General features: G+C 46.6%; 1 protein-coding gene across 1 annotated transcript; it reads right to left on the reverse strand.

The window, feature by feature from the left end:
* Nucleotides 1-2,423: 2,423 nt before the first annotated feature.
* Nucleotides 2,424-8,256, reverse strand: Aqp8 (aquaporin 8). Its single transcript, XM_028867892.2, has 6 exons — nucleotides 8,046-8,256; nucleotides 7,687-7,934; nucleotides 6,201-6,327; nucleotides 5,035-5,249; nucleotides 3,526-3,660; nucleotides 2,424-2,881 (listed from the first exon to the last, which is right to left on the reverse strand). Exons 1-6 carry the CDS (start codon nucleotides 8,055-8,057, stop codon nucleotides 2,833-2,835), a joined length of 786 nt encoding a protein of 261 aa, XP_028723725.1. The 5' UTR covers nucleotides 8,058-8,256; the 3' UTR covers nucleotides 2,424-2,832.
* Between the last annotated feature and the right edge of the window lie 18,788 nt (nucleotides 8,257-27,044).

The following is a 27,044-nucleotide window of genomic DNA, read 5'->3' on the forward strand; positions in this document are numbered from 1 at the left end:
AGGAAAAGTTCTGTGGTTTCCATGTAGCTTTTCTCACCGTAACAATCATGATCATTGGCCTTCAAATCATGGTCACAGTATCTCTTCACACAACAGAAACCCTAACTAAGACAGTAAGTGTTGTCCTCAAAAATAGGGCCTTACCATCAGTTTGCAGAAAGCAACCAATAGCCTTGGCAATAGTTGGAGATGTTAATGGGAACCCATGGGTCCTCTTTGGTCAATGATTCCACTAAATGTAACCCATTCCTGGAACTTGTTGTTTCACTTGATGGTGAAAGATGTCTAGTTGGGGCTTTGTCTCCCATGTTATTTGTTGACCCCATTTAGACTTTCGTGTGTGTGTGTGTGTGTTGTGTGTGTGTGTGTGTATATGTGTACACATACATATGTATAATGTATGAAACTTCTATAATAGTAGGTTCCCATATGCCCCTCAAATGTCCCTTAGTGTTAGTTGTCCCTCCCCATACCCTATTCTTTACCCCCCTCTTCCATCCCCTTCCCTTTTAACCCACTCCAGTCTCATCCCGGTTTCTCCATAACTATATATTCTATTTACCCTCCTTGGGAGATCCTCCTCTTCCCCCAGTCCTGTACTTGATACTTAACCTCTGTTGTTATATGGATTGTAGCATGCATATTAAAGGCTTAAAAACTAACATCTATAAATAAGAGAAAACATGCAATATTTGTTTTGAGGGGTCTGGTTTACCTTATTTGGGTTGAATTTTTTTTTTAGTTCCATTCATTTACCTGCAAACTTCATAGTTTCATTTTTTAACACTGAGTAATATTCCATTATGTAAATGTGCCAAATTCTCATTATTCATTCATGGACATCTAGGCTGTTTCCAATCTCCAACTATTATGAATAGAGCAGCAATGAACATGTAGTAGGGTTCTTTGGGTATATGCCCAAGAGTGGTCTAGCTGAATCTTGAGACAGATATACTCCCAGCTTTCTGAGGCCCCACCACTCTGATTTCTATATTGGCTGTATGAGTTAGCACTCCCATCAGCATGTATGAGTATTCCCCCTGCACCATATTCTTGCCAGCATGAGCTACATTTGTTTTATGTGAGCTATCATTTGTTTCATTGATCTTGGCCTTTCTGACTGGTGTAGAATGAAATCTCAAAGTAGTTTTGATCTGCATTTCCCTGATGACTAAAGATATTGGCTCTCCCTCCTTCCCTCCCCCCTCTCTTTTTCTTCTTGAAACAGGGTTTCTCTGTGTCACCTTGGCTGTCCTGGAACTCACTCTGTAGACCAGGCTGGCCTCGAACTCACAGAAGTCCACCTGCCTCTGCCTCCTGAGTGCTGGAATTAAAGGCATGCACCACCACTCCTGGCTTATTGAACATTTCTTAAAGTGTTTCTCAGCCATTTGCGTTTCATCTTTTGAGAACTCTTTGATTAGTCCTGTTCTCCATTTTTATTTGTTTCCTTGATGTCCAATTTTTGTAGTTCTTTATATACTTTAGATATTAACCCTGTATTAGATGTGTAATTGGCAAAGCTCTTTCCCATTCTGTAGCCTGCCACTCTGTCTAAATCACGGTGTCCTTTGCCATACAGAAGCTCTTCAGTTTTATGGGGTCCCATTTATTGAATGTTGTTCTTAGTGCCTGTGCTATCAGAATCCTGTTCAGAAAATCTTTTCCTGTACCAATGCGTTCAAACCTATCCCCCACTCTCACTCCTGTCAGAATCAGAGTATCTGGTTTTTTCCATCTGGTGTCTGATCCATCTGGAGTTGAGTTTTGTGCAGAGTGACACGGGTTCTTCTACATGCGGCCATCCAGTTTGGCCACTGCTTGTTGAAGGTGCTGTCTTCAACGCGTTTATCACAGAGCCTTGTGCATACAGGCTCTGAGTGGGTATATATATATATATATATATATATATATATATATATATATATATATATATATATATATATATGTCATATATCGGCTCTGGAAACCAGCCTCTACTAAGTTTAGCCAGACTCTGTGCAGGTAAAGCTCCAGCAGACTTTTATTTCCTCCCCACCCATGTCCATGTCCTAAATGAAAGAGACGTCAACAAGACAACTGGAAGGAAACACTAAGCCATTTATTACAGATCCAGATTGGCAGCTGGGGGAGCCAGGATGTCACTGGGCTCCAGAAATCCCCTCTGTAACCGTGGTATCAGGAGGGAAAGGGTGAGAGAGCAGGAGGTTCAGTACAGAGTGCTCACCTAGTATGCAGGAGACCTTAGGTTCCAACCCAACATATAAAAAAGAAAGGAAGGAGGGAGGGAGGAAGAGAAAGGGAGAGAAGTAGAGAGAGAAGGAGGGAGAGAAGGAGGAAGAGAGGGAGAGAAGGGAGGAAGGAAGGGAGGGAGGGAGGGAGGGAGGGAGGGAGGGAGGAAGGAAGGAAGGAAGGAAGGAAGGAAGGAAGGAAGGAAGGAAGGAAGGAAGGAAGGAAGGAGGAAGGAAGGAAGGAGGGGGGCTGGGGAAATGAGCAATGCACTTTAGCAACCATATTCTCCACATGCTCATCTCCCCTGTGACCTGCCTTCTCAAGAAAAGCTCTTTGTCTGTGTGGTCTCCACCTGTCTTTAGGCATTGCTGGCCACGCACTCCCCAGGCACAGTCCGTGAACGGGTCCTGGGAGCACGCTCAGGACACCACGCTCAGGACATAGCAGCATCCTGTCTGCCTGAGAAGCCAGGCCAAGGTCAGCTGCTGCCACAGTAGCTCTTCAGAGCTCAGCCCTGCAGGAAATGGCCGAACTGTCCTGTCCTCGGCTCACGACAGGCAGCTGAGGCCACCAGGCAGTGGGGACGCCACCAGCGGTTCTTCACCTTGCCTTTAGAATTAGGCGGGTTTTCTCATCTCCAATGAGGAGCCTAAAAAGAAATTGTCCTGTGAGGTTCCAGTCCCCTGGAAGAGAGACCCAGCTTCCCATCACGAATCTCCAGGCCCAGAACTCTGTAGACAGGTGGCTTCCTGAGCTCAGCCCCCTCAGGCAAAAGGATTCTTATGGTGGCCATTCAGAAATCAGCAGCTCAGTGATTAGTGGTGTTTTACACCATGCCCTGGGCATGGCCTGAGGCCCCTGAACTGCAGTAGGCAATGGTACAAGAAGGCTACATAGCCAGCCCAGGTCCAACCCTCTCAGACACAGTTGAAGGGACCTGGAAGGAGTTGGTGCCTCGGGGGGAAAGAATATGATCTAAATATACTGTACAAAAACTTTTTAGTGAAAAAAATTTTAAAGTGCCTTTAAACGTGAAGCCCACCCATGGGAAAGGAAAGTCTAGGAGGTATCCCAAGTCCCCAGAAACGTGTTTGAGCACTACTTGGAGCCAGGGCCACTCATGAACATCTCAATCCTAAGAGCCAGTTAGTCCCCCTTGTAAAGTAGATTTCTGTCACTTGGAGCCAATGGCCATAGACAGAGCCAGCTTAGTTCCTTCTAAAGATTCCCCTTTTCCTCCAAGTCCCAGTGAGTGCCAGTCTACTAGGTGTAGACTCCCTGGCACCCTCCTACCTAATGAGCAGTCCTACGAGGAGGCCAGCCAGAAGAGGGCCCACCCAGTAGATCCAGTGGAAGTCCCAGTAGCCGGCCATCACCGCAGGTCCAAAGGCACGAGCAGGGTTCATGCAGGCTCCAGAGATCCCACCCCTGCAGACACACAGGTACACGGTTCACCAGCATCTCCAAAGGTCTTACCTCAAATCCACATCCTTAATCAGACCTAGAGCTCACTGCACCCAGACATCCTCTCTGAGTCTAGATCTTAGTACTACGCAGACAAAGGATGGTTGCTACATGGCCATCATATAGGCCGCTCCCCACACACTCTTCTAGAACAGTAGCCAGTAAAAACAGCTGCTTCGTCATGACAGGAGGAAAAAAAATAGAACAGGTTCCCTTCCAAAGTCTATAAAGCAAAGTCCAAGGAACGTCACCCACTTTGGAGTCCAGTTGACCTACATTCAAAGTCCAGCCCAGGCAGTTCTACTCTGAAACCTTTGTGTAACCTCTCCTCATGTACACCGAGATGAAAGTGCCCAACCTATGGGCTGTAGCCAGGAACAAATGGCAAAATGTGCATGTCATGATGATGACTATAATGGAGCTAGCCCATTGAGGTCCTCATGCCACAGATCTGGGCCCTCCTCCTCCAGTGGGGTCTATTTCCTAGGCACACCAAAGGGGGCATTACCCCAGGCTTACCCAAGGGAGCTTGTTTCCAAGGCACCCCTCTAGCTCTGGGTTCTGTCTGCAGACCCCATACCTTTGGGCTGGGTCCTGCAGCCTTCAATGGGTTCTGTACCCAGAAGCCAGGCCAAGTGGTGGAGCGCACATGTAAGTAAAGCAACTGCCACTAGGGGGCAGAGAAGCACCACTACTACTAATCTGCTGCATTCCCAGCACACCCAATGGAGTGGAGAGACCTGCACCCGAGAAAGGTTTGGTTCCGTATCCAAGAGGAAGGAAGGCACAGAACTTCTGGAAGTGACCTCTTACACACCTCGTCAGATTGTGGGTGACCGTCCCAGGCCTGTCACTTTACCTATACTCTCAATGACCCTAAGTCATTGCTTGCCTTTCTGAACCTCAGTTTGAGTACCTACCTGTACAGCGGGAGAAATGATTCCTGACCCAACTTTGTCTCCTTAATGCCTTCCCCAAAACTAACAAGAGGCCCAAGATAAAAAACTGTGAGTAGAAGTAATTTTTTGTAAGACTGAGGCAACACCCTGAGGGAATGTTTTGTTTCTACTACAGAAATTAGGACGTTTTATAAAAAATCCAGAGCTCTGACTTAGCCCTGAATGAAGTAGAAGGGTCACCACATTTTCACACAGCAAAAATCACCTAGCACTGCCTGATGCTGCATACCCCACCACTGCCCATTGCCTGCCCAAAACCAGTCCACCATCTCCATTTGCCACACTTTCCTGGCCCCTGTCAGCAACTGAGGCTGCAGCTCTCAGCCCTGATGTGGGCCCACATCTGGTCATAGCCATCACACTACTGAGGGACACTTACCCTGCCAATATATCCACAACGACAGAGAGGCCAATGCAGAATGGCGCCAGAGGACCCTTGGTCTTCTCATTGACCGCGCCCATACACACGGCCAATGCCAACAGCATCGTCAGAATGATCTCGGCCCCCAGGGCTACCGACACCTGCCCCTGCTCCTGGACTGTTGCAAAGGCTGCCCCAGATGCATTCCAGAACCTCTCCTCCGGACTCACCGCCTATGGAGAAAACCCACTCAGCTGAGGACAGAGAGAAGCTGGGAGCTGGGCCCAGGGGCTTACCATGTAGGCCTGTGCTCCAGCCCATCTGCACTCGGACATATCTGTATCCATATCCCAGTTCCTCCCGTTTATACATGTGACTTCGGGAGCTACAAGACCTCTCTGAACCTTGTTTTGCTCACCTGAAATTTGAGAACAACGGGTGTTGTGTCCTGAAGCATATGCTGCTTACTTAACCCTCTTTGAGGAAAAGAGTACAAAACTAGCTTGCCTCACAAGCTCAAGACACGGTGAGACCTGCATGCCTTGAGGAAGGCTGAGTGAGGGGTTGAAACTGAGTCAGCCTCGGGGGAGCAGGCACTGGTGAGTGTCAGAAGAGGAGGAGAAGGGAAGAATGGAAAGGAGGAGTGAGTGTGGAGGGGGGGAGCAAGGAGAAGCCCATGGAATTATGTGTAGAGCTATAAAATCTTTGGCCCAGCCTGGGGATGAACTTCTATGGTAGGGCACTTCTCTGGCATGCTGAAGGCCTTATGCTCCATCACCAGCACTGGCGGATGGAGAACCTGCAGCTAAGAAGAACTTGCTTTTTTTAAAAAAATATATTTTTTATTTATTTTTACGTGTATAAGTTTTTGTGTTCATGTATGTCTGTGTACCACATGCATGCCTAGTAACCACAATGGCCAGAAGAGGGTGTGGGACCCCTGGAATTGGAGTTACAGTTAGTTGTGAGTTGCCATGTGGGTGTTGGGAATCAAACCCAGGTCCTCTGGAGGAGCAGCCATTGCTCTTAACTGTTGGGCCATCTCCTCAGCCCCAGAATTAGCTTTTTTGATTGATGGAAAGGTTTCAAGTATAAATTATCAACTGGAAGGAAAGAGAGGGGGGAGGGGAAGGGAATCCCATCAGAGACAAGCCACAAGCCCAGTCCCAGCAGGGATCACCAACCTTAGCCAAGGCAGCCCCAATCAGTCCCCCGACCAGCTGGGAGATCCAATAGGGAAGAAGTAGCATGGCGTTGAGGCCTCCAATCAGTGTGACTGCCAGCGACACAGCAGGGTTGAAGTGCCCCCCGCTACAACCAAGAGAAGAAGGAAGCCTTGAGGCCACGGTCCAAAGCTCACCACTGGGTGAGAATATGTACTCTAGCCTGTCCCCCAAGCTGGGCCTGCAGGCTGGAGTCGGCCCAGGCCCTGCTGCAAGCAGAAATGCAACAAATCCTCATTTTTTCTGAAGAGCCTTGTGGTGGGATGAGAGGCACAGACCGAGCTTGGGATGGGTGGAGCAGTCCCTGAAACCAGGCCCTAGGTGGCCTTGGGGACAAACACATAGGGGGAACATCCATGAATTCGCCCTGACTCCTCAGTTTGTTCCGACCTCCAGAAATGTGGCCAGGTGCCACATTTGCACAGCACACAACAGATTGCCAAACCAAGATGTTGGTGCAAGTTCAGCATGCATCTGGCTTCGCTGAACCCTACCTGTTCTCATCTTCTCCATCCCACAATTGCACACAGGCTCGGTGGCCCGCTCTGGTCACCCAGCCAGGAAGCCACCAGGCCTACCTAGATAGAAGGTCATGTGCTTTTCATCCCACTCACAGTCTCCCTCGGACATTTAAAGAGAGAGTAAAGTGCTCGTTCTTGCTTTCTAGAGAACAGTATGTTGCTGTCCTCACTCAGATCTGATTTTGAGTGAGATTCAATAGAGAACAGCCCTATCCCAGTTCACCCAGTTAGATGCCCCAAGCAGGATATCCACCATTACAGTAGGCTTTTCTAGGAAATGGCCCACCTCCTCCCAACCCATTCCACTGAGCCCATATCCAGATAAAAGCCAAGCAAGAGAAGGGTCATCTTTCTGGCCCCACATAAACCCCCCTTGTGGGGATGGAGCCCCGGCAGCCTTCTGTGCAGCAGAGCGGATAAACAAAGCCCCAGCCAGATCCTCTGTGCTGCTTTGCTTTTCCTAATCAATTTCCAAAGCATAACAGCGAGAGCAGAGAGGGCCCAGCACCCCACACTCTCCTCTCCTGAGCCACTACAGTCAGACAGCTTGAACTTGACTCCTGGCTCCGCCCCCTCGAGCACATACCTCTTACTGGTGATGTGGACTTTCTCTTGGGGAAGGACAGGGTGGGAAACCAGGGGAAATAACATGACCTATTCCATCAGTTTGTCATGAGAATAGAAAGACATCAAAAGAGTCTCCATATTGAGCAGAGCCACACTTAGCAATAGATATGTGTGAGCTTGGAAAATAACTCAAGTATGGTAACTATTATTTCCATTTAAAAGGCCTGGAGAGTGACCTGCCCACAGAATCCACAGGCTGCAGAGCTAGATGAGCCCACCCCCATATTTGTAAGATCCCAAATGGGTGCCCAAGAGCTCCCCAGGTTGGCACTAGGCTAAATGCTGGGAGCTGGTCTCACCTGATGTCTCCCAAGATTGCGATGATGAGCCCCAAGGCCAGCCCATGAGCCAAGGCAGGCTGCAGGAGCCCAGTGTTTGGACTATTCTCAATGACCGATAGACACCCGATGAAGATGAAGAGGGCAGAGCCCAAAAGTTCCACCACACACGGCTGTATGTATCGCTCATAACAGGACTGTCGGCATCTGCCAGCCATGCTGGTCTCCTTCACTTTGCCCCCGCCGAGGTCCACCTCACACATCGGTGCCTGCCGTAGGGAAAAAGAGAGGAAACACGGGTGGCAGCGGCCCCCAAACAGAAGCCCCCATCCCCAGCCTGGAACACATCCTTGGTGCCCTTGCCCAGGCAACCAACTCACCTCCCCAGACATCAGTGCAAGAAGGTCCAAGCGAGAGCTACCAGGAGCTACAGCAGCTGCTCTGGAATGTGCCCACTTATCTCCGGGACAGAGACTGGTCCGCTACAGACTGCCCTTTTAAAGGACTGGGGACATTCACCAAAGGTGTCCAGAAAGCAATAAAGCCTGGATGGGAGGTGGCCCAGAAGAGTAAACATTTTTTTTCTAATCTCAACAGAGCAAGGGCCACGTGGGATCAATGATTGCTGGGCTTGGTGCCAGCAACAGGAAAGGTGTGGCCTGCTTGCATCACGTGCAGAGCATACTCCAGGCTCCCTCCATAGTGCCTCATCTCTCCAGGGTCCAAAGGTGGCCAGCATGTGTGCACAGGCCTGAGGAGGGCCCCACCAGGAGGGAACCGACACTCAGTGGCAGCCAACTCCTCTACCATTATTCCACCAGCCTCAAGGGCCTTCTTCCCACCTAGGACCTTTTCCACGCTCATCCTGATAACCTGGCCCAGCAAGTGCGTGTGGAGATGATGGTTGCTGGGTGCCTGAGGCAGTAAAGACAATGTGGTACTATTATATATGGTAAAGCTGCTGGACTTTAGAAACTTGGTGATGGGTGGGACCTACACCCTCACACACTCGAAACCGGACACCACCAATGAGATGCACACACATCCCAACTCAGACTGCCTGCATTGGAAGCCCAGCTCAGCATGAACGAGCCGGGAGCTAGCCACGGAACTGAGTGCAACCGAATCTCTTCACCCTCACTGTTTTACCCGCAGACGACAGTGACTGGACCATGTCACGGCATCCTTACAAGGTTTCCGTGAGTGAATATATGAGAAGGGATCACGGCAGCTCCAGATACATTACCAAATGCCAGAGTCCATTAATTCAGAACATACCTATAAGCCCCGCAAGGCTCAAGTGGTCAAGCCCCACCCCTGAGGACCTCAGAAAACTCTACCTGCCATAATGGCCAGCCCCAGCCCCTCCAGAAACAGGCAGCCAAGCTCCACCCTACAGAGTAAAAAGTCTAAACTCAGGACTTGAAATGCCCCTAATCCCCACCCTGGAAATCTCCATCCTGGAAAGCTCTGTCCCCCAAGAAACCCTATAAAGCCTGTCTTCTGCTCAGTTCTCTACTGCTTCTCACCTGAGCAGAGGCAGCCATTCTCCCAAGCTCTTGTGTGAGGTTTGTTGGGCAGTGTGACTTTGTGGTATTCCTTGGCTCCTAACTGCCAGGATACCTTTCCCCTCAGAGCTGTAATACTTGCACTGGGGAAACCTTCCTCCCCTCCCCCAAAGCAGAGCTGTAACACTTGCAGTGGGGAACCATCCCCCGTCCCCATCCCCGTCCCCCCCACCAACACACACACACACACACACACACACACACACACACACACACAAGCAGAGCTTAACACTTAGTTTGGAGAAACATTACCCCACCCCCACCCCAGCTGTAATACTTCCACTGGGAAAGTCTTTTCTCTCAAAACTGTAGCTCTTCCATTGGGGAAGCCTTTCTCCTCAGAGCGATAACACCTACAATAACCATATAAAACAGTGCATAGGTAATTGTCCATCAACTTTAGAATACATACTTGGGTGTTACACTGCATACTTCTGTGAGCCAGGAACTGGCTAACAACCTTGTATCTATTGTCTCACATTCACCTGGTGAATATTCCATGACGTAGGTGCTACCTTACAGCCACAGAAGAGAAAGCGCGTTTTCAGGATGACGTAGCCTACGATTATAAAAACAGTGAGAAGTCACAAAAGGACAATGTAATTCCACTTATGTAAGATACCCAGATAGTCAAATTTATAAATACAGAAAGAATAACGGGCCAGGATGGGGCTCAGCTGGTTGAGTACTTGTTTAGCACACATGAAACCCTGGGATGGACCCTCTCCTTAGCACCACACAGAACCAGACATGGCAATACACACCTGTAATCCCAGCATGTGGGAGGTGGGCACAGGAGAATGCAAAGTCATCCTTGGCTACAGAAAAAGTCTGAGGCCAGCCCGGCTATATGAGACCTTGTCTTAAAAGGGGGGGGGGGCAGCATGACGGCCTAGTGAGTAAAAGTTGTTTTTCTCCAAGCTTGATAAACTGAGTTTGAGCTCCAGGACCTACAAAGTAGAGAGGGGAAACCAACTCCTGAAAGTTGTCCTCTGACCTCTGGACAAACACTATCTGTCTATAAATAAATACATTAATGTTTTTTTAAAGAGCTAGTGGTTTCTAGAGCCTGGAGTAGAGTGGGCTAGTGTTCAACAGTACCTGGGTTTTTGTTGGGGGGTTGAAAATATTCTAGATATGAGTGGCAGAGGTGGATGAAACAGTTGAGGGCACTCAATGCCACTAAACTGCACACTTAGTTAAATGGTTCATTTCATGTCACACGCACTATTGGAAGGAAAGGATAAGCTCAGCTATACACTCTCAGCTTTCAAGAACAAAAAATCTGCAGATGGACTAAGGACAGAAGAGACTGAGGGAGAAAGGGAAGGAGGGAAGGAGGGAGGGAAAGAAGGAGGGAGGGAAAGAAGAAGGTACAATGTGCTTCCTTGATTGTCTCACAAATACTTAAATAGCTACTGTGAGTCCATCACTATTCTAATCATTGAGTTTCGGGATTCTGCTGGGCTGAGAGCTCTGATCTGAGTTTCTGTGCGTGTAGAGATAGAAGACTAATATTAAAGACTAAAGAGTTTAATGATCACTTCTACCACTTGCTGATAGCGCACTACACGTCCAGTCCTACAAGCACACTGAATCTTTTCACAACAGCCCTGAGATAAGTTCTGTTATTCATTGTCCTTATTTTCTGATGATTAAAGGAGACACAAAGAAACTAAAGAATTTGAACACAGTGGTGCAGATTACAAGTATCCACTCCAGGACAGATGTGGATACACCCAGACAAAGGCTAGGCAGTGTGTTGACTGCCTTGAAAGCTAGAGCCCTGACATAGGCCTCTGCTGAGCATCTTTGCATGGCCAAAGGTTTGGACTTTGTTTTCATGCTGATTATCTTCCATCCTGTTTCCTGCCTCTTCCTACCTCAAAATCACACTGCACAAGATGCTTCTTCAGCCTTCCTTCTGTGTCCCTGTGAGCAGCAAGATAAGATAGTCACCACACACCCTCCCCATGGAGCTTCCAGAACAACTCTCTCCTGTTTCCTCCCAGACCAGCACCACTTCTTGTTTTAGAAACTCAAACGAGGAATGTGGAGATGGCTCCATGAGTAAAGTCCTTGTCATGTCAGCATGAAACTTGATCTGAATCCCCAGAACTCACATAAAGCCTGAGGTGGTCTAGCAAGTCTATAATTCCAGAGTTTCTACAGCACAGAGAGGCAGAGGCAGGGCTGGAGACAGAGGCAAGAGAATCCCCGGACACTGGTGAGCTGGTTAGCCTAGTGCATGCAGCATCCAATAAACAAAGACCCTGTCTCAAAAGAGCAAAGCGGAAGATGAGGAATAACACACAAGGCTGTAAGCTGTGACACACACACACACACACACACACACACACACACACACACATACACATAGATGGATGGGTAGCTAGCTAGATGATAGATAGATAGATAGATAGATAGATAGATAGATAGATAGATAGATAGGCAGACAGGAAGATACATACATACATACATACATACATACATACATACATACATACGCAGGCAGGCAGACAAATAGATAGGCAGATACATACATACATACATACATACATACATACATACATAGGCAGGCAGACAAACAGATAGGCAGGCAGACAGACAGATAGGCAGATAGATAGATAGATACATACATACATACATACATACATAGGCAGGCAGGCAGGCAGGCAGACAGACAGACAAACAGATAGGCAGTCAGACAGATAGGTAGATAGATAGATAGATAGATAGATAGATAGATAGATAGATAGATAGATAGATAGATAGAGGCAGACAGATGGGCAGGTGGGTGGACAGACGGACAGACGGGCAAGCAGACAGATAGATAGATAGATAGACAGACAGACAGACAGACAGACAGACAGACAGATAGATAGATAGATAGATAGATAGATAGATAAAGCCAGCACTTACTATACACCTACAATTAGGCCTGTCTGCACTGAGCCCTTCAGACACCCCCTCATTCAGCATGGAAAATACCCTGTTTCCCCATCTCCCAGCCCCCCAGCTACTAGCGCTGCAGTAACTCTTCATCCAGTCCCCATACCTACCTAGTTTTCATCCATTCCTTTCTCACTGGGAGCCAATACAGCACAGTTTGGTACTTGAGTCTGCATTTGGGGAACAGAATATTCTGTTCTTCATCTGCTGCCAGCATGGCTCCAGTCTCCTCTTCTAGCATATGGAAGGGGCCCACGCCCATAGGCTTGTTGTATGAATACACTGAGATAGGCCCCAATAAATAGTAGCCATTATGGCTTCTACGAGAGTACATTAAATGCCGTTACAAACATGCTCCCCAACACTTCAATGCCTTAACACAATAATAATGGGTCCTTGGCTCACAGAACTGTCCACCCAGTTTTCCACTAAGTGGTCACTGGGATACCAGGATATTTCCATCTTTCAGCCCCTCATATTGCAGCCCTGGGGTGTCCTCCAGCAAAAGCAGAAAGAGAATGTCCTGCGAGAGGTTGCTATGGGCTGGGCCTGGAAGTAAGTCTCTCTTCCAGGTATACCTGATGGGCTAGAACTTGGTTAGATGGCTTCAGCTGACTGCAGAAGAATCTGAGATGGGCACGGGAAGACAAAGAAAGGCACTGTGTGAGCACCAGGATGGCTGCTCCCTACACGGTCAGTCCAATGACAGAATCTCTAACAAGGAAGCAACTCAGGGCAGGAAGGGCCTATCTTAGTTACAGTTTAAGAAGAAGCACCATCTTCACGGTGGAGAGGGCACTGCTGCCGGTTGCTAGTGGCTGGTCACATTGCAGCTGTCATCAGGAAGCAGAGAGCAGGCCGGAAGTGGGGCCAGAGGCTCGAGTCCCAAGATGCTACACCTTCAAAAGTTTCCAAGTCAGCCCCACCAGCCAGGCACCAAGTGTTCAAACGCAGGGGAGCATCGGAGGCATTTCCCATTCAAAAGTCAGCCCTTGGCCAGCCGCACAGGCCTTCCGTCCCATGCCCTGATTCACCTCACAACGCAGGGGCCCACACAGTTGAGCAGACCCATGCGCTCATGCCTGTCCCTGCTGCTCTACATGGACTCTTCTGACCCACTTCAGCTTCTTCAAACCTCGAACTAGATCCTCCTTGACTGCTGCCTGGGCCAGCTAGCTGTTAGTCCTCTAAACGCGCCCCTCCCCCACTCACGGCAAGCTTAGCTCCCACAGCTCCAAAATAAGTTGGCAAGTCTCTAGTTAACCAGCACGTTTTCACCCTGAGAACTACCAAGTATCTGGATGACCCCATGCACATGTGGTCTCTCAAACAGCAGAGATCCCAATAGGCTAGGGTGATAAATTTTTCCTAATGACTTCACAGCTTTCCAACCCCTGGTTGCTATAACCAAGGCCTCTGTTTTATTTTTTATTTTATTTTATTTTAATTTTTTGGTTTTTTTTGAGACAGGGTTTCTCTGTGTAGCTTTGTGCCTTTCCAGGCTGGCCTCAAACTCACAGAGATCTGCCTGGCTCTGCCTCCTGAATGCTGGGATTAAAGGCGTGGGCCACCACCGCCGGGCTCTGTTTTATTTTTATTTGGATGCTAATACTTTAAGACACCTCTGTAGTCCCCCCACCAGATCCAGATGGAGTTCACGGGCAGTTAGCTTTCGACAGGACATTGCCCTCCCCTTTTCTTGCATGGACAGCTGTTCTGCTCACGAAAGAATGTGGGCAGATCTATGATGACATCATGACCATGACACCAGATCAAACCCCAGACTATCTACTCCAGACCTAGGAAATTACCTTGCAGTCACCAGATGGAGTGCCAAGGCATGGCTGGGAGCACTTGCAAGTTCATAGAAAGGCTGTGAACATTTTAAATTTCCAGAGAAAACACAGTGATGCTCCTCTGTGTCTCTCAGAAACCACGTTGAGACCAGCTCAGGACAACTCCAACTCAACAGCTTGGCTGACCTCCCTTGCCTTTTAATTGCCATGGATCTTTTATCTTTGAGAAGTTGATTTTATAGCAGTCGCCAGGATAAAAATCCAAATATCCGGGGCTGGGGATATGGCTCAGTAGCTAAGAGCAGCTGCTGCTCTTCCAGAGGACCTGGGTTCGAGTCCCAGCACCCTTGTCAGGCGTCTCACTTCTGCCTGTAATCCAGCAGGAGGGGGGGTATCTGACTCTCTCTTCTGGCATCCACCCCCACATATGTATTGCAAACACTCATAAGACACATACAGATGTCTGGATAAATAATAAAATTAAAAATAATTTTTAAAAAATTCCCATGAAAAGCAACGTGGAAGGAAAAATGAGAATAGCAGTTCCCAATCTGATTACAAAGTCTGAGAAACTAGCTGGGCAGGGTAGTGCACACCTTTAATCTCACACTTGGGAAGCAGAAGCAGGAGGATCTCTGTGAGTTTAAGGCCAGCCTGATCTACAGCCTGGTCTATATACAGAGTTCTGGGACAGCCAGGGATATATAGTTAGACCCTGTCTTAAAAAAATAAATAAATGAATGAATGTTATGGACTGTGGAGATGGTTCTGTGGCTTACGCATTTTTTGAAGTTTGGATCCCAAGGACACATATAAAAGCCAGGTGGGCATGGCGACCTGCCTGTAATCCTGGCACTTGGAAGACAGAGATAGGGATTCCCTGAGCAAGCTACCTAGCTACACTCGTCCTGCAGGTGAGCACTGGTCAGCCAGAGAGCCATCAGGCCTTAACGACATGGAGCATGGTCGAGGAAGATTCACAATATCAATCTCTGGCCTTCATATGCATGCACACCTGCACATACCTACACTGAAAAGAATGCTATTTCAGAACTCAAATGAATTTCTTAGTCATAGTTATGTAATAAAAACAAAATGTGAGTAGAAATGTTTTCTGTATGTAGAATTTGTATGTATTAATTTTTCAATATATTTGTAGTTTTTTAATATACATACCTCCCCCACCCCAAACGGCTAAGTAAGCTCTCAGAGCATAAATACTAAGACTTTTGGAGCCAGCTGTTTAATGAATAGAACTAGTAGGAAATCCTTGAGGCTAGGCGCAGAGTGAACATCTGTGTTCTGAAACCCAGGATGCATCTCTGTGGAGATAGCTCTGCGGTTGTTCAGCATGTGTGGTGGCTTGGAGCCTGGGGCAACATGACTGCAGGAAATGAATCTCGGCTCAAATGTCAGGATGTGTTCGAACGTGAGCGACTCTCTTTCTCAGAGGAGTCCCCAGGACCCATGTCACGATCACCATCGATAACTAGACATGCTGACTACTTCAGAACTCCTTACAGCCAGAAAGCTGCTGAACGGACAGCAGGTCACTAAGGCATGGTGACAATGGACCATCTCCCCACCATCCTCTGCATCTTTTCAACAACAGTAGAGCAGTAAAAATGACAGCCATTTGCTGAGGGCCTAATCCAAGCATCACCTTGTCTTACATTATATGCGTGATCACGAAGTTCCCATTTCTCCTTTTTCATTCTCATTTTTCCTGTGTCCTGCTACCCAAATTAGATAAAGTATACCAAGGGAGAGGTCAGGGCTTGAGGTAATAGCTCAGTGGTTGAAGGCTTGGACAAGGTTCAATGGTCAGCACAGAAGGGAAGAGAAAGAAAATAAAAGGAAAAGAGAAACCAAAGGGTCAATAAACATAAAAATGCAATGTTTTCGTGGGAAAAAAATCAAATAAAGCAAAATAAATGACATTTTTAATGTTAGATTGGTAGACTTTAAAGCAATCACCAAGCAATGCTGATGCAATGGGGAAAATGGGCACAGGCAGACATTGAAACACAGCCTTGCAAGATTTACTAACTCTGTGGTGTGTGTGTGTGTGTGTGTGTGTGTGTGTGTGTGTGTGTGTGTGTGTGTGTGTACGCACAGGCTCAACAAGTCTCAGATTTGGAAAGCTGGAGAAATAAAATTCCCATGAGCTGGGGTGACGGCTAGTGGCTAAGCACTCACCATACAAGTGTGAGGACCACAGTTCGGATCTCCAGAACCCTCATAACACTGAATAGCCATGCAGTCCACCTGTAATCCAGCACTCAGCATACAGAGGGGGATCCCTGAAATAAGCTGACCAGCAGAACGGCTGCATTCAGCTCTGCCTCAGTGAGTATTGTTTTTGGGGGGTGATCAAGGAAGGCTCCCAGTATCAACCTCGGGCCTCTACATTTGCCTGCACACACACACAAACACAGCTTTGTGCAGCCCCCCCCACGCCACACACACACATATATACACATACATTTATACATGTAATAAAAGCCCCCACATATAAGAGGATATTTACTTGAACAATGATGACAATGTTATTCATATATTCTTATGTTTGTAGAAAATACAGGGCACAGCTGGGGTGTGACAGTTCTGAAAACATTTAGACAGAGCATGGGCTGTCTACTCCAGAAGCCTGACTACTGTCCGTGTCCTCAACACCCCTGAGCTCCACTTTCCCTTTGAATCTTTACACAGACTGTTTCTTCCACCTACATTGTTTCCCGATTCTGGCAAACGCCTGTTCATTCTCCAAGTCTCAACTAGACTTAATCTCAACTAGACTTAATAAATATTAACAGCTTTGTTGAGACCAACATGAGATAACACACACACACACACACACACAAGATAATGTTTTGATGAGGGAAGCATTAAGGGAGGTGTGGATCCTGTGTATTGGCTAATGAATCTCAAAAGGAAGAAACAGAAGGCAGACACAAAAGAATGCATCCCGTATGTTGCAGCGTTCAGCAGTGAGCGAAGCTGGCAGCCCTGAGCTTCGGGAGGTCACCAGGCCAGAGCACATGCAATCTGTGTCATGGCGTGGGTGCTGCTGTGGGTGTACTCTCTGTGATAACAGACAACGCTGTGGCCGCTGGTTCTCTGTGTGTGATCTGCTTCAGTCAATAGCTAAAACTAAGCCCAATCTGATTTTAGATACATAGTGTTTCTATTTGGGGCATGTCGTTCTGGACATAAAGAGGGAATCTAGAGGTGAACTCATAGCCCCAAAGAAGAGAATACAGAATTCAGTCTTGAAGCCTTTGAGGGCAATATTTTATCACTGTAAATATAGAAAAATTCGCAGTGAAAAACCATCTTTTAAAGTCATAAATCTTAGGCCAGGTGTGGTGGCTCATGCCTGTAATTTCAACACTCAGAAGGCTAATGCAGGAGAATCACCAAAAGTTTCATCTTCGGCCATATAGTCTTCCTCTCCCTCCCTCCCCCTGTCCCTCTCCCCCTTTCTCCCCCCTCTCCCTCTCTATTTCCCTCAAAAAAAGAATGGAAAAGCAGAAACCTTTACTATGCCTTTTATTATTGCAGTCATCAAACTGTTATCATAGCAATACGGTTAATGATCAGTAGTCCCGGTCCAGGCCGTGCACTGAGTGGTTAACAAACACCACCCTACCTACTCCTCGTGCCTGTCCTGTGAGGCAGGCAGACAGGAAGCCAAGGTTCAAAGACTGCAACTCATTGAAGATCAGATGCAATCTCCATGTCCAAGTGGCTTTGCTGCCTCTACATACTTGCTTTGTTTTACTCAGAGAGGGTCTCACTCTGCAGTCCCTGGGTGAAGTGGTGGTTGCCTATTAAGCCCAGCATGTAGGAGGCAGAAATAGGAGAAACAACTTCAAAGTCATTCTGAGCTACACAGTGAGTTCAAGGCTAACCTGGGCTACATGAGACCCTGTCTCAACAACAAAAAAATAAATAAAAAGATAAAAATTCAGCTGGGCATGGTGGCACATGCCTTTAATCTTAGCACTTAGGAGACAGAGGCAGGTAGATCTCTTTGCGTTCCAGGCTAGCCTGGTCTATATAGCAACTTTCAGGCCTTCTAGGACTATTTAATGAGACCCTGTTTGCCTCAAAAAATAAAAATAAAATAAAATAAAATTGAGCCATGTCCTATAGCATGTAGTTATAACCCCAGCACTTGGGAGGTAGAGGCAGGAAGATCAGGAGTTCAATGCCAGCCTTGGCTACATAAAAAACGTCAATGCTAACCTGAGTACATGAAACTCTGGTAGGAAAATAAACACAAAACCAAAAGCAGGACTGGTGGGAGGACTCACTGGATAAAGGCATTGGCCAACCCAGCTTGACAGCTTGGCCTTAGGACCCACATGTAGATGGAGAGAACTGATCCCCACAAGTTATGCTCTGACCTCTACGTGCATGCAGAGCACATGCCCACACACAAATTTAATTAAGCTTAACTCACCCACACGGAAGCTGGCTAGGGCAAAAGCAGGGAGAGCTGAATGTGGAGAAGCCCCTGTCATCCCAGTGCTGATGCAGGAGGGTCAGAAGTCTAAAGCCAGCCACGGCTCCATTGTGAACTCACATCTCAAACATACACACACACACACACACACACACACACACACACACACACACACACACTAAAAGGGGGAAGGAGAAGCAGGGAAGAGAATAAACAATTACTCTTTTCTGTTGCTGCTTTTATTTTTCTGATTTTTTTGACAGAAAATCTTGGTTGATTAAATGAAAATTTCAATTTCTGATCAACTGTGCCCAGTTGAAGCATCCTCAAATGGGGGTGCTTTTCCAGAAACACAGAAATGTCAAGTCTTCATTTGGTTGTTTAAAAACAAAACTATATCATCATATTAACCTTTTTTTTCCTTGTGTGCTTTCCAGTCCTTATCCCAAAGACTCCCTACAACCTCCAGAAAGTCTGTTGTGTGTGTCATATCTACATCTGCATATTGATGAGGGAATGGTTCACTGGTGCCCCTCCCTCCTCCCTCTGCTGCCCTGTGACCTGAGAAGAACCCCAGCCCAGAACCAAACACACACACATAGACTACCTGGCTCTTAGCGTTAAAGGGTGTTGTGCAACAGGCTAATTTTAGAACTGTGTCTTTATGCTATAAACTTCTTGTGATTCATTGAAAATTAACAAAGACCAGGAAGGTACCTAGGAGGGTATAGGTGAGGGCGTGAGTGTGTATGGGTGTGTGGATGTGAGTATTATCCACATTTAGGAAGGAGCAAGTCTTCATTGTGGGAGACCTGCTTGTCTGTGGTAGGATGTTTAGATGCCTCTCTGGTGTTTTTTAACAAGATGCCAGCAGCATCTCCCAGTTATGACAGCTAAAAATGTCCCTTAAAAGAATGGGGATAAGCCAGCTGTGGTGGCACACACCTTTAGTCCCAGAACTCCAGAGGCAGAGGCAGGCAGATCTCCATGAGTTCAAGGCCAACTCAGTCTACATTGTGATTCCAGGACAGCCAACACTACATAATATGATCATATCTCAAAAAAAGTTAATAAAATAAACACGCAAAAAAAGCATGTCTTTTTTGTTGTTTTGTTTTCTCAAGACCAGGTTTCTTGTGTAGCCCTGGCTGTCCTAGAACTAGCTCTTTAGACCAGGCTGGCCTCAAACTCACAGAGATCTGCCTGCCTATGCCTCCTGAGTGCTCAGATTAAAGGTGTGTGCCACCACTGCCTGGCCAAAAAAGCATGTCTTAGGAGGAGGAGGAGGAGGAGGAGGAGGAGGAGGAGGAGGAGGAGGAGGAGGAGGAGGAGGAGGAGAAGAAGAAGAAGAAGAAGAAGAAGAAGAAGAAGAAGAAGAAGAAGAAGAAGAAGAAGAAGAAGAAGCCAGCCAGAGGTGGTGCATGCCTTTAATCCCAGCACTCTGGAGGCAGAGGCAGGCAGATCTCTGTGAGTTTTGAGGCCAGCCTGGTCTACATGGTGAGTTCCAGGACAGCCAGAGCTGCAGAGCTGTTATACAGACAAACCCTGTGTGGAGGGTCGGGGTGGGGGGGCAGGAAGACACAAGAATGTGGATCTAGCTTGATGGTAGAGCATTTGCCTAGCGTAAAAAAAAAAAAAAAAAAAAAAAAAAAAAAAAAAAAAAAAAAAAAAAAGACCCTGGGTTCTCAGAACTAGAACACACACACATACACACACACACACACACACACACACACACACACACACACACACACACACACCTTACTGCTTACAACAAAATATTTGTCTAGAATATAGAGAACTGACTCTTGCAGAAGGCTCCTCTTTCTGATCTCCACAGGCCAATGACTGAGCCTCTGTTAGCAATGCTGTTGTCCCCACATGGATCCCAACAGCCAGGGAGTGAGCTGGTCTTTTGCAGATGATGATCTCACTGTTTGCTCAGAAACTGTGATGTGATGGGGCCGAGAGATGGATCCTCTGCCGCATCCATCAAGTGCTTGCTCATCAACCTCTTCTGATTGTAGATCATGAGGAAATTCGAGATCAATGTATTGTTAAAGGCACAGGACAAAAGTAGCTCTTCTTCCCCGACCCAGCTAGAATGGCTTATCTGTTTTATCATTGTATAATATAAACTTCATCATCTTAATCTGTTTGTTTGTTTGTTTGTTTGTTTGTTTGTGAAAGAGTCTTACTATGTAGCTCAGGCTGGCCTGGAACTCATAGCCCCTCCTGCCTCTACCTCTCAATTTCTGAGATGAAAGCAGTGAAAAGTCTTTCTTCTTCTCTGTGTGTTTAATTTTTAATTAGCTAACTCAATAGTTAATTGTTGGTTGGTGTGACCGTGTGTGCACATGCTTGAGTGTGCCACTGCACACACGTGGAGGTCAGAGGGCCTCCTGCAGGGGTCAGTTCTCTCCTTCAACCGTGTGGACTCACGTTTTCAGGCTTGACACAAGTGTCTTAACCCAGTGAGCTATCTTGCCAGCCCTTGTGTACGTACTTTTTGAGATAAGGCCTCATGTAGCCCAAGCTAGACCTGAACTTTCTATGTAGCCAAAGTTAGTCTTGAATTTCTGATGCCCCTGCATTCACCTCCCAAGTGCTGTGATTACAGGTACGGGCCACCACAGCCACCTGACATTTTAGTTTTCTTTTTTTTTTCCCCACAAAAGTAAAATTTTAATCTCATCCAAAAATACTCTACTTTTTGGTTATGTTTATAATTAATATCAGATTTGGGGACTGAATACTGCCATTGGAAACAAGATAAGGAGCAAGAGAAAACAATGTTAGAAAAGAACAAAATTACATATACAGGGTTTATGGTGCTATGGTTATTTTTTTATGGCATATGACATTTTAGTTTTCTTGAAGTGCGGTGTTTGATGGCATTAAATACATTTACCATTGTACAACCATCACCATTATCCATCTCTAAAACCCTTCCATATTGTGAAAGTCAAACTCATACAACAAATTTAATATACCCATCAAACAATTGCCCATTCCCCCTTGTCAAGCCCCCAGAAGCCACAGCTGTTCTTATTTGTGCAAACCCAACTGCTCTAAGTGCCTCATCTAAGTGGAATCATAGATGTCCCCAGGGCTCATCCATGCTGCAGGTCTCAGCATCCATTGAGTCATATATGCCACATCTCACTCTTGGAAACCTCCTACCTAAGCCTCCATAGGTTGCAGGTGTGTCCCACCATGTCTGCCCTTAACGGGTCTTAGTCTCCTTTTTCCAATATAAATGGCTGTGATCCCAGAAGTCTCTCTTTTTCTCTTATACTCTCTCTCCTGTTCCATCTCAGCGATGGGTACCTGCTAAGACTTAACTCTTCCTTCCTTTGATATTAGCACCCTGACTAAGCTTGAGGGAGCCAGCCTTCCTCCAATCTCAGTTCACATGAGTTGGGTAGCACTGACGCCCATTTCCACCAATGCTCAGCTCCCCAAAACGATGCTTTCCCCAACCTTTGAGGCATGGGACCTTGCTCGCCAGACATTCCATCTTGCAGGCCACACTCATTGGCTCAGGGATTTCTGGTCGTGGAAAGTGCCCTTTCTCTGTGGCTTGATGAGAAAGAGGGTGCCAACCGGGAGGTGCTGGAAAGTCACGCTCACCTCTGTGACAGAAAAGCAGAAGGACAGAGATGCTCAGAGGAAGGTAGAACCGTGTGTAGAGTAAGACTAGTGGCCCACATGGACCTTGGGTCTCACCATCTGTTCTTCTCACATCCTTTCCTTAAGTCACTTCAAGTTGGGGATTTCCCTTGCCAAAAAGGGAAAAGGGGAAAACCCTGCTTGCTGCCTCCATTATTCTTCCAAAGCTACCGTAGGCCTTTCAGGTTTCAGACTTTCTAGGAGCCATTAACCAGGCACATCAGAGCAGGGAGACACATCCCTGGTCTCCTGGACCACCAACATTGCTCACAGATAAAGGGAAGGGCTACAGTTTAGTCATCCTTCAGCACACCTATCTATCCAGGTGAGAGATGAGTAACAGACACTGTCTCAGGAGTTTATGGGCAGCACAGTCAACATAACTAGCTGTTCCACGGGGCAGAAAGTGAGAGCAAAAGCCACGCTCAGAGAAACTGCCCTGGACTTTGTGGCACCTCCAATGAACTGACCCCGGGGTCAACAATAGGCCACACGTCCTTCTTTGTCACACTTTCAGGAATGCTGACAGTATGAGGAGTCATTCTTCACCATCCTCTCAGAAATATAAATGTCCCCTGTAGAATTAGGAAACAGTAGTGATCCATGTGTCCATCCGGAGCCTCAGTACCACAGGCCAAGAAAGGAAGAAAGAGTGTCAGGGTCCCAGGCAGAAGCCCAACTAGGGGACTTAGGGGTGGCCTCTGACTGAAGCCACAGGTTTTCACAGTGGGTGGCCAAGGCTTTCCCAACAATACTGGAAATGCAGTGACAATGAGCAGGACTCAGGCAATAATTAGGAGTGACAGGGCAAAGGTCAAGGGTTCGGCTGAGTAGACTGTGTGGCAAGTCTGGAGCTGGCACGTTCAGTAAGAGCCAGACGCTGAAAGGAGGTGAGGTGGCGACGTGAAAGGGGGTTGAAGGCTAAACTAGGACAACTCAGCAGGCAATGGCCCAGTCAGGGAAGAGCCTGCGGTACCAGCATGAGGGCCAGAGCTTGACACCCGGCGCCCTATACAGAAAAGCTGAGCACAGCCCCTAAACTCAGTGCTAGGGAGATAGAGATAGGAAGAACTCTGGAGCTCACCAGCGAGTTTACATCAGCAAGTTCCAGGTTCTGCGAGAGATCCTGTTTCAAAAAATAAGGTTGGGTGTGGAGTGGGGGAGGTGGGGGGAGCTGGAAAGACGGCTCAGTGGTTCAAAGTACTTGTTGTTCTTGTAGAGGTTTGGTTCCTAGCATGCACATGGCAGTTCACAACCATAAATAATTCCAGTTCCAGGGGATCCCAAGCCCTCCTCTGACCTCTGCAGGCACCAACATGTACATGGTGCACAAGTATATACCGATGCAAAAAACTCATACACATAAAATAAAAATAAATCAATCTTAAAAGAGAATAAGGTGAAGAAAGATTAGGGAAGACACACTCAACATTGATGTCTGGTCTCTATACACACACTTATTCATGTGCACACACATGTGTACGCATAGAGAGAGACACATGCAGGAGGTGGGGGGTACATGAATGCCAATGGATAACCCCAGACACAGTGGGTTATAGCCTCATTTAATGTGCCCAGTCCTCTGCAGGAGGTGGGTTTTATAATTATTACTTTTGTTTGATACAGGACAGAGTCAAAGCTCTGGGAGGTAAAGGACAGACTATGTGGTTAGACCATGCCCCTGTGAACAGTAGAGCTGGAACTGACCCAGGTGACCCCCAAAGCCAGTGCCTTATCCTTTTCATGTGTCTAACTTGGTGAGATGCCATTTTGCAGTCTGCTTCCATTGGACCTCTTCAGATTTAGAAGTCATGCTGCAAACCATTTGTTCCCATCAACACAGTCACACTAGTGGAGGGAGAGTGAGCAAGGAAAATCCACAACCGTGTGTATGGGCAAGGTTCTCAATTCCACGCTACCCATGAGAAACCACAAACAATCCTATCAACCCAAATACAACAACAAAAAAGCTCTTTGACATATGAACACTGCCAGGTAAAGATAAGGCATGCATTGCTTTTCAAGGCATTCTTGATTTAAAGCCAGGATGAATAAAAACTAAATGAGTTTTTTTTTTTTTTTTTTTTTTTTTTTTTAATGAGTCCTTTTAGACTCAAGAATATGTATGGCGATTCCCTGGTTTGTAGTTAATGGCTAAAGGTTCCTACATAGTGTGAGGAAAGCCAGGCTGCCTGGTTAAAACAAACAAACAAACAAACAAATCAAAGTTGAAACTGAATCTTATCCTTTACCTCAAAATAAACGCTAAGTGAACCAAAGGTCACCATGTAAGGAGACCATAGCAGCACTAAAATAAAACATGATGAGCATCCCTATAAAGACGGTGGAGAGGTATGACCTGAATGTGAGGCACCCTCGTAAAGGAGTCCATCATTCCTCGTGAGATACAATACAGAACTTGTAAATCAGAAGAGTCATCACCAGAAACAATCCCAAAAACTGGGGAAAAGTGCTGTCCGGAAAGGTTCAGTGTCATGAAGAAATGACTCATCTGTGGATTCGCACGATAATAGTTATCTAATTAGCGTCATGGTGAAAGTGGGACATACAAGAATTTTAGTGGAAATAGTTTTGTGAAATATAAACCATCTGGGAGAATTTGAGCAGTAACTGTGTGTAAAAAGTTCTTACGGGTGCTGCGGAGATAGTAAAGTATTTGCCCCACAGCCTGAGGACCCAGGTTCAGATCCCCAGTGCTCATGTAAAAAGCCAGGGGTAGTAGCACTCACCTAAGGCTGAGGAAGTGAGGACAGAAGGACCCTGGGAGTTTCCAGGCAGCTAGTCTGACTGCGTCAGTTAGCTTCAAGTGCAGCGAGAAAGCCTGTCTCAAAGGAAAGGTGGAGGGTGATGGGGAAGCACCTGGTAGGACCTCTGGCCTCCACATCCACCTATTAGCATGTACAGTACACCCCCCCTCAACAGATGCATGCCAAAAGCTTATAAATTATGAAAAAAATGTCATGGAGGAAAATAAGCCAAGACACAACCCAGGAATTGGTAAGTAATGAACTCACAGGTGGGAAAAAGCCTTGTGAACGAAGTGAAGAACAAGCAGGCGAACATTGGGGAGATGTCTAGACGCAGCAACTAAAAGGTGATGATATCCAGTGCCAGTCAGGATGTGCTAAGACGGACTTTCTTGTGTGTGCTTGACCAGAATATAAATACGCATAAATAGACATCAAAGAGTAGAACGTCACACACTTCGGCTGAGTAACTATTTCCAGGATCCGTCCCTGACTTCCTCACAGGGATGTTCACTGTCGAGCTATTTACAGTAATGAATTAGAACTATTGTGCACAGAACACAGAACAGCATACTAAATAGGGGTGTGCAGCTGATCGTGTGGGGGGAGGCTGGCAGACGATGGCCTGTGGGCCAACTGTGGATAGTGGCTTGTATTTTATAGACTACAAACTGAAAGGATTTTACATTTTAAATACTTATTAAGATATGTAACTTCCTCCTGTCCCATAAAATCAAAAATGTTTATGATCTAGACTTATGAGAGAGGAAGGACTACTATTCTCTGTTTTTGATCTCTATGTATTTCAGAAATTTTGGAGTAAAAAGAACTTAGGAGGACATACATAGGGGGATCATGAGTTCAAAGCCAGCCTGGACTCCATAGCAAATTTCAGAGCAGCCTGAGCTGTATAATCAGACTTTATTTGGAAAACAAACAAATAAATCCAGGTGTGTGGAAACATATCTGTAATCCCCACACTTGAGAAGCAGAGGCAGGAGGACCTGCTTGAGCTACATGGTAAGTTCAAAGCTGACCTGAGCTACATAAGAGCCTCTCTTGAGGGGTAGGGAGAGAAAGAAAAAAGGAAGGAAAGCAATGAAGTAAACAATACAGTCAATTTATAAAACAGAAAGTGCCATCTGATTCCATTTAGGTATTAAACGCGTACAGAATATGGGACTGCCTACACAGAGAGATGTCTCCAGTATGGCGGCCTACACAGAGAGATGTCTGCAGTATGGCGGCCTGTGAACGGTCACCATCTTTGAAATGCTACAAAATATGTATTTCACATTCTACTGAAGCTAATCTAAACAGATATCATGCTCTGCAGTGTATGGTGTTAGTGCTCTCTTACCCACCCTAAGAATCACATAGCAAGAGTCAGGGAAACGCAGCAAAATGATGTTTAGTGTATTAGTTATGATGACAATGGTTGCATTAACATTAAAGGTTTTGTGATTCAGACTCCAGCTCCTCGCATCTCCTCTTTGGTTCGTTGCTTTGCTTTGAGACAATTTCCCCAGGTGGCCCACATTGGCCTGCACTGTGATACTCCGGCCTCAGCCTCTTGAGTACTAGGATTACAGAGATGCCACACCTACCTATACCATTTTTTAAAAGTTCTTTGACATTTCACATATGCATATAATGAATTGCAGTCATTTTAACCCCCATTACTGACTCTAAAACCCCTTCCTGATGGACCCCTTCTTCTTCCCCCAAAGCCCCTCTTCTGCTTTCCTGTCTTTGTGTGCATCTGTGTGACTCGCTGGGTTTAATTAGGGATGCTTGCAGGAATATGTGTGGGAGATTATTTACTGGAGCATGGGAACTATCAGTGGCTACACCCCTGAAGAAAAGGATTCCCCTATTCCCAGCTCCTAGTAACCACCAATAGCTCCTCAGAGAGAGACAAGTGACTTAGTCACTGTTCTATTGCTATGAGGAAACACCATGACCAAGGCAGCTTATTTTAAAAAAGCATTTAATTGGGGGTTTGCTTACAGCTTCAGAGGGTCACCATGAACACCATGGAGGAAAACATGGTGCCAGGCAGACAGGCACTTTGACCACTTATGAGTGTCTGCATTAATCACCATCCACTGAATGGGAAGTTTTCCTACGGCGTGCTGAGAAGGGCACTAAT

Source organism: Peromyscus leucopus, chromosome 1, assembly GCF_004664715.2.
Source record: "Peromyscus leucopus breed LL Stock chromosome 1, UCI_PerLeu_2.1, whole genome shotgun sequence".
In the NCBI taxonomy this organism is placed as follows: Eukaryota; Metazoa; Chordata; class Mammalia; order Rodentia; family Cricetidae; genus Peromyscus; species Peromyscus leucopus.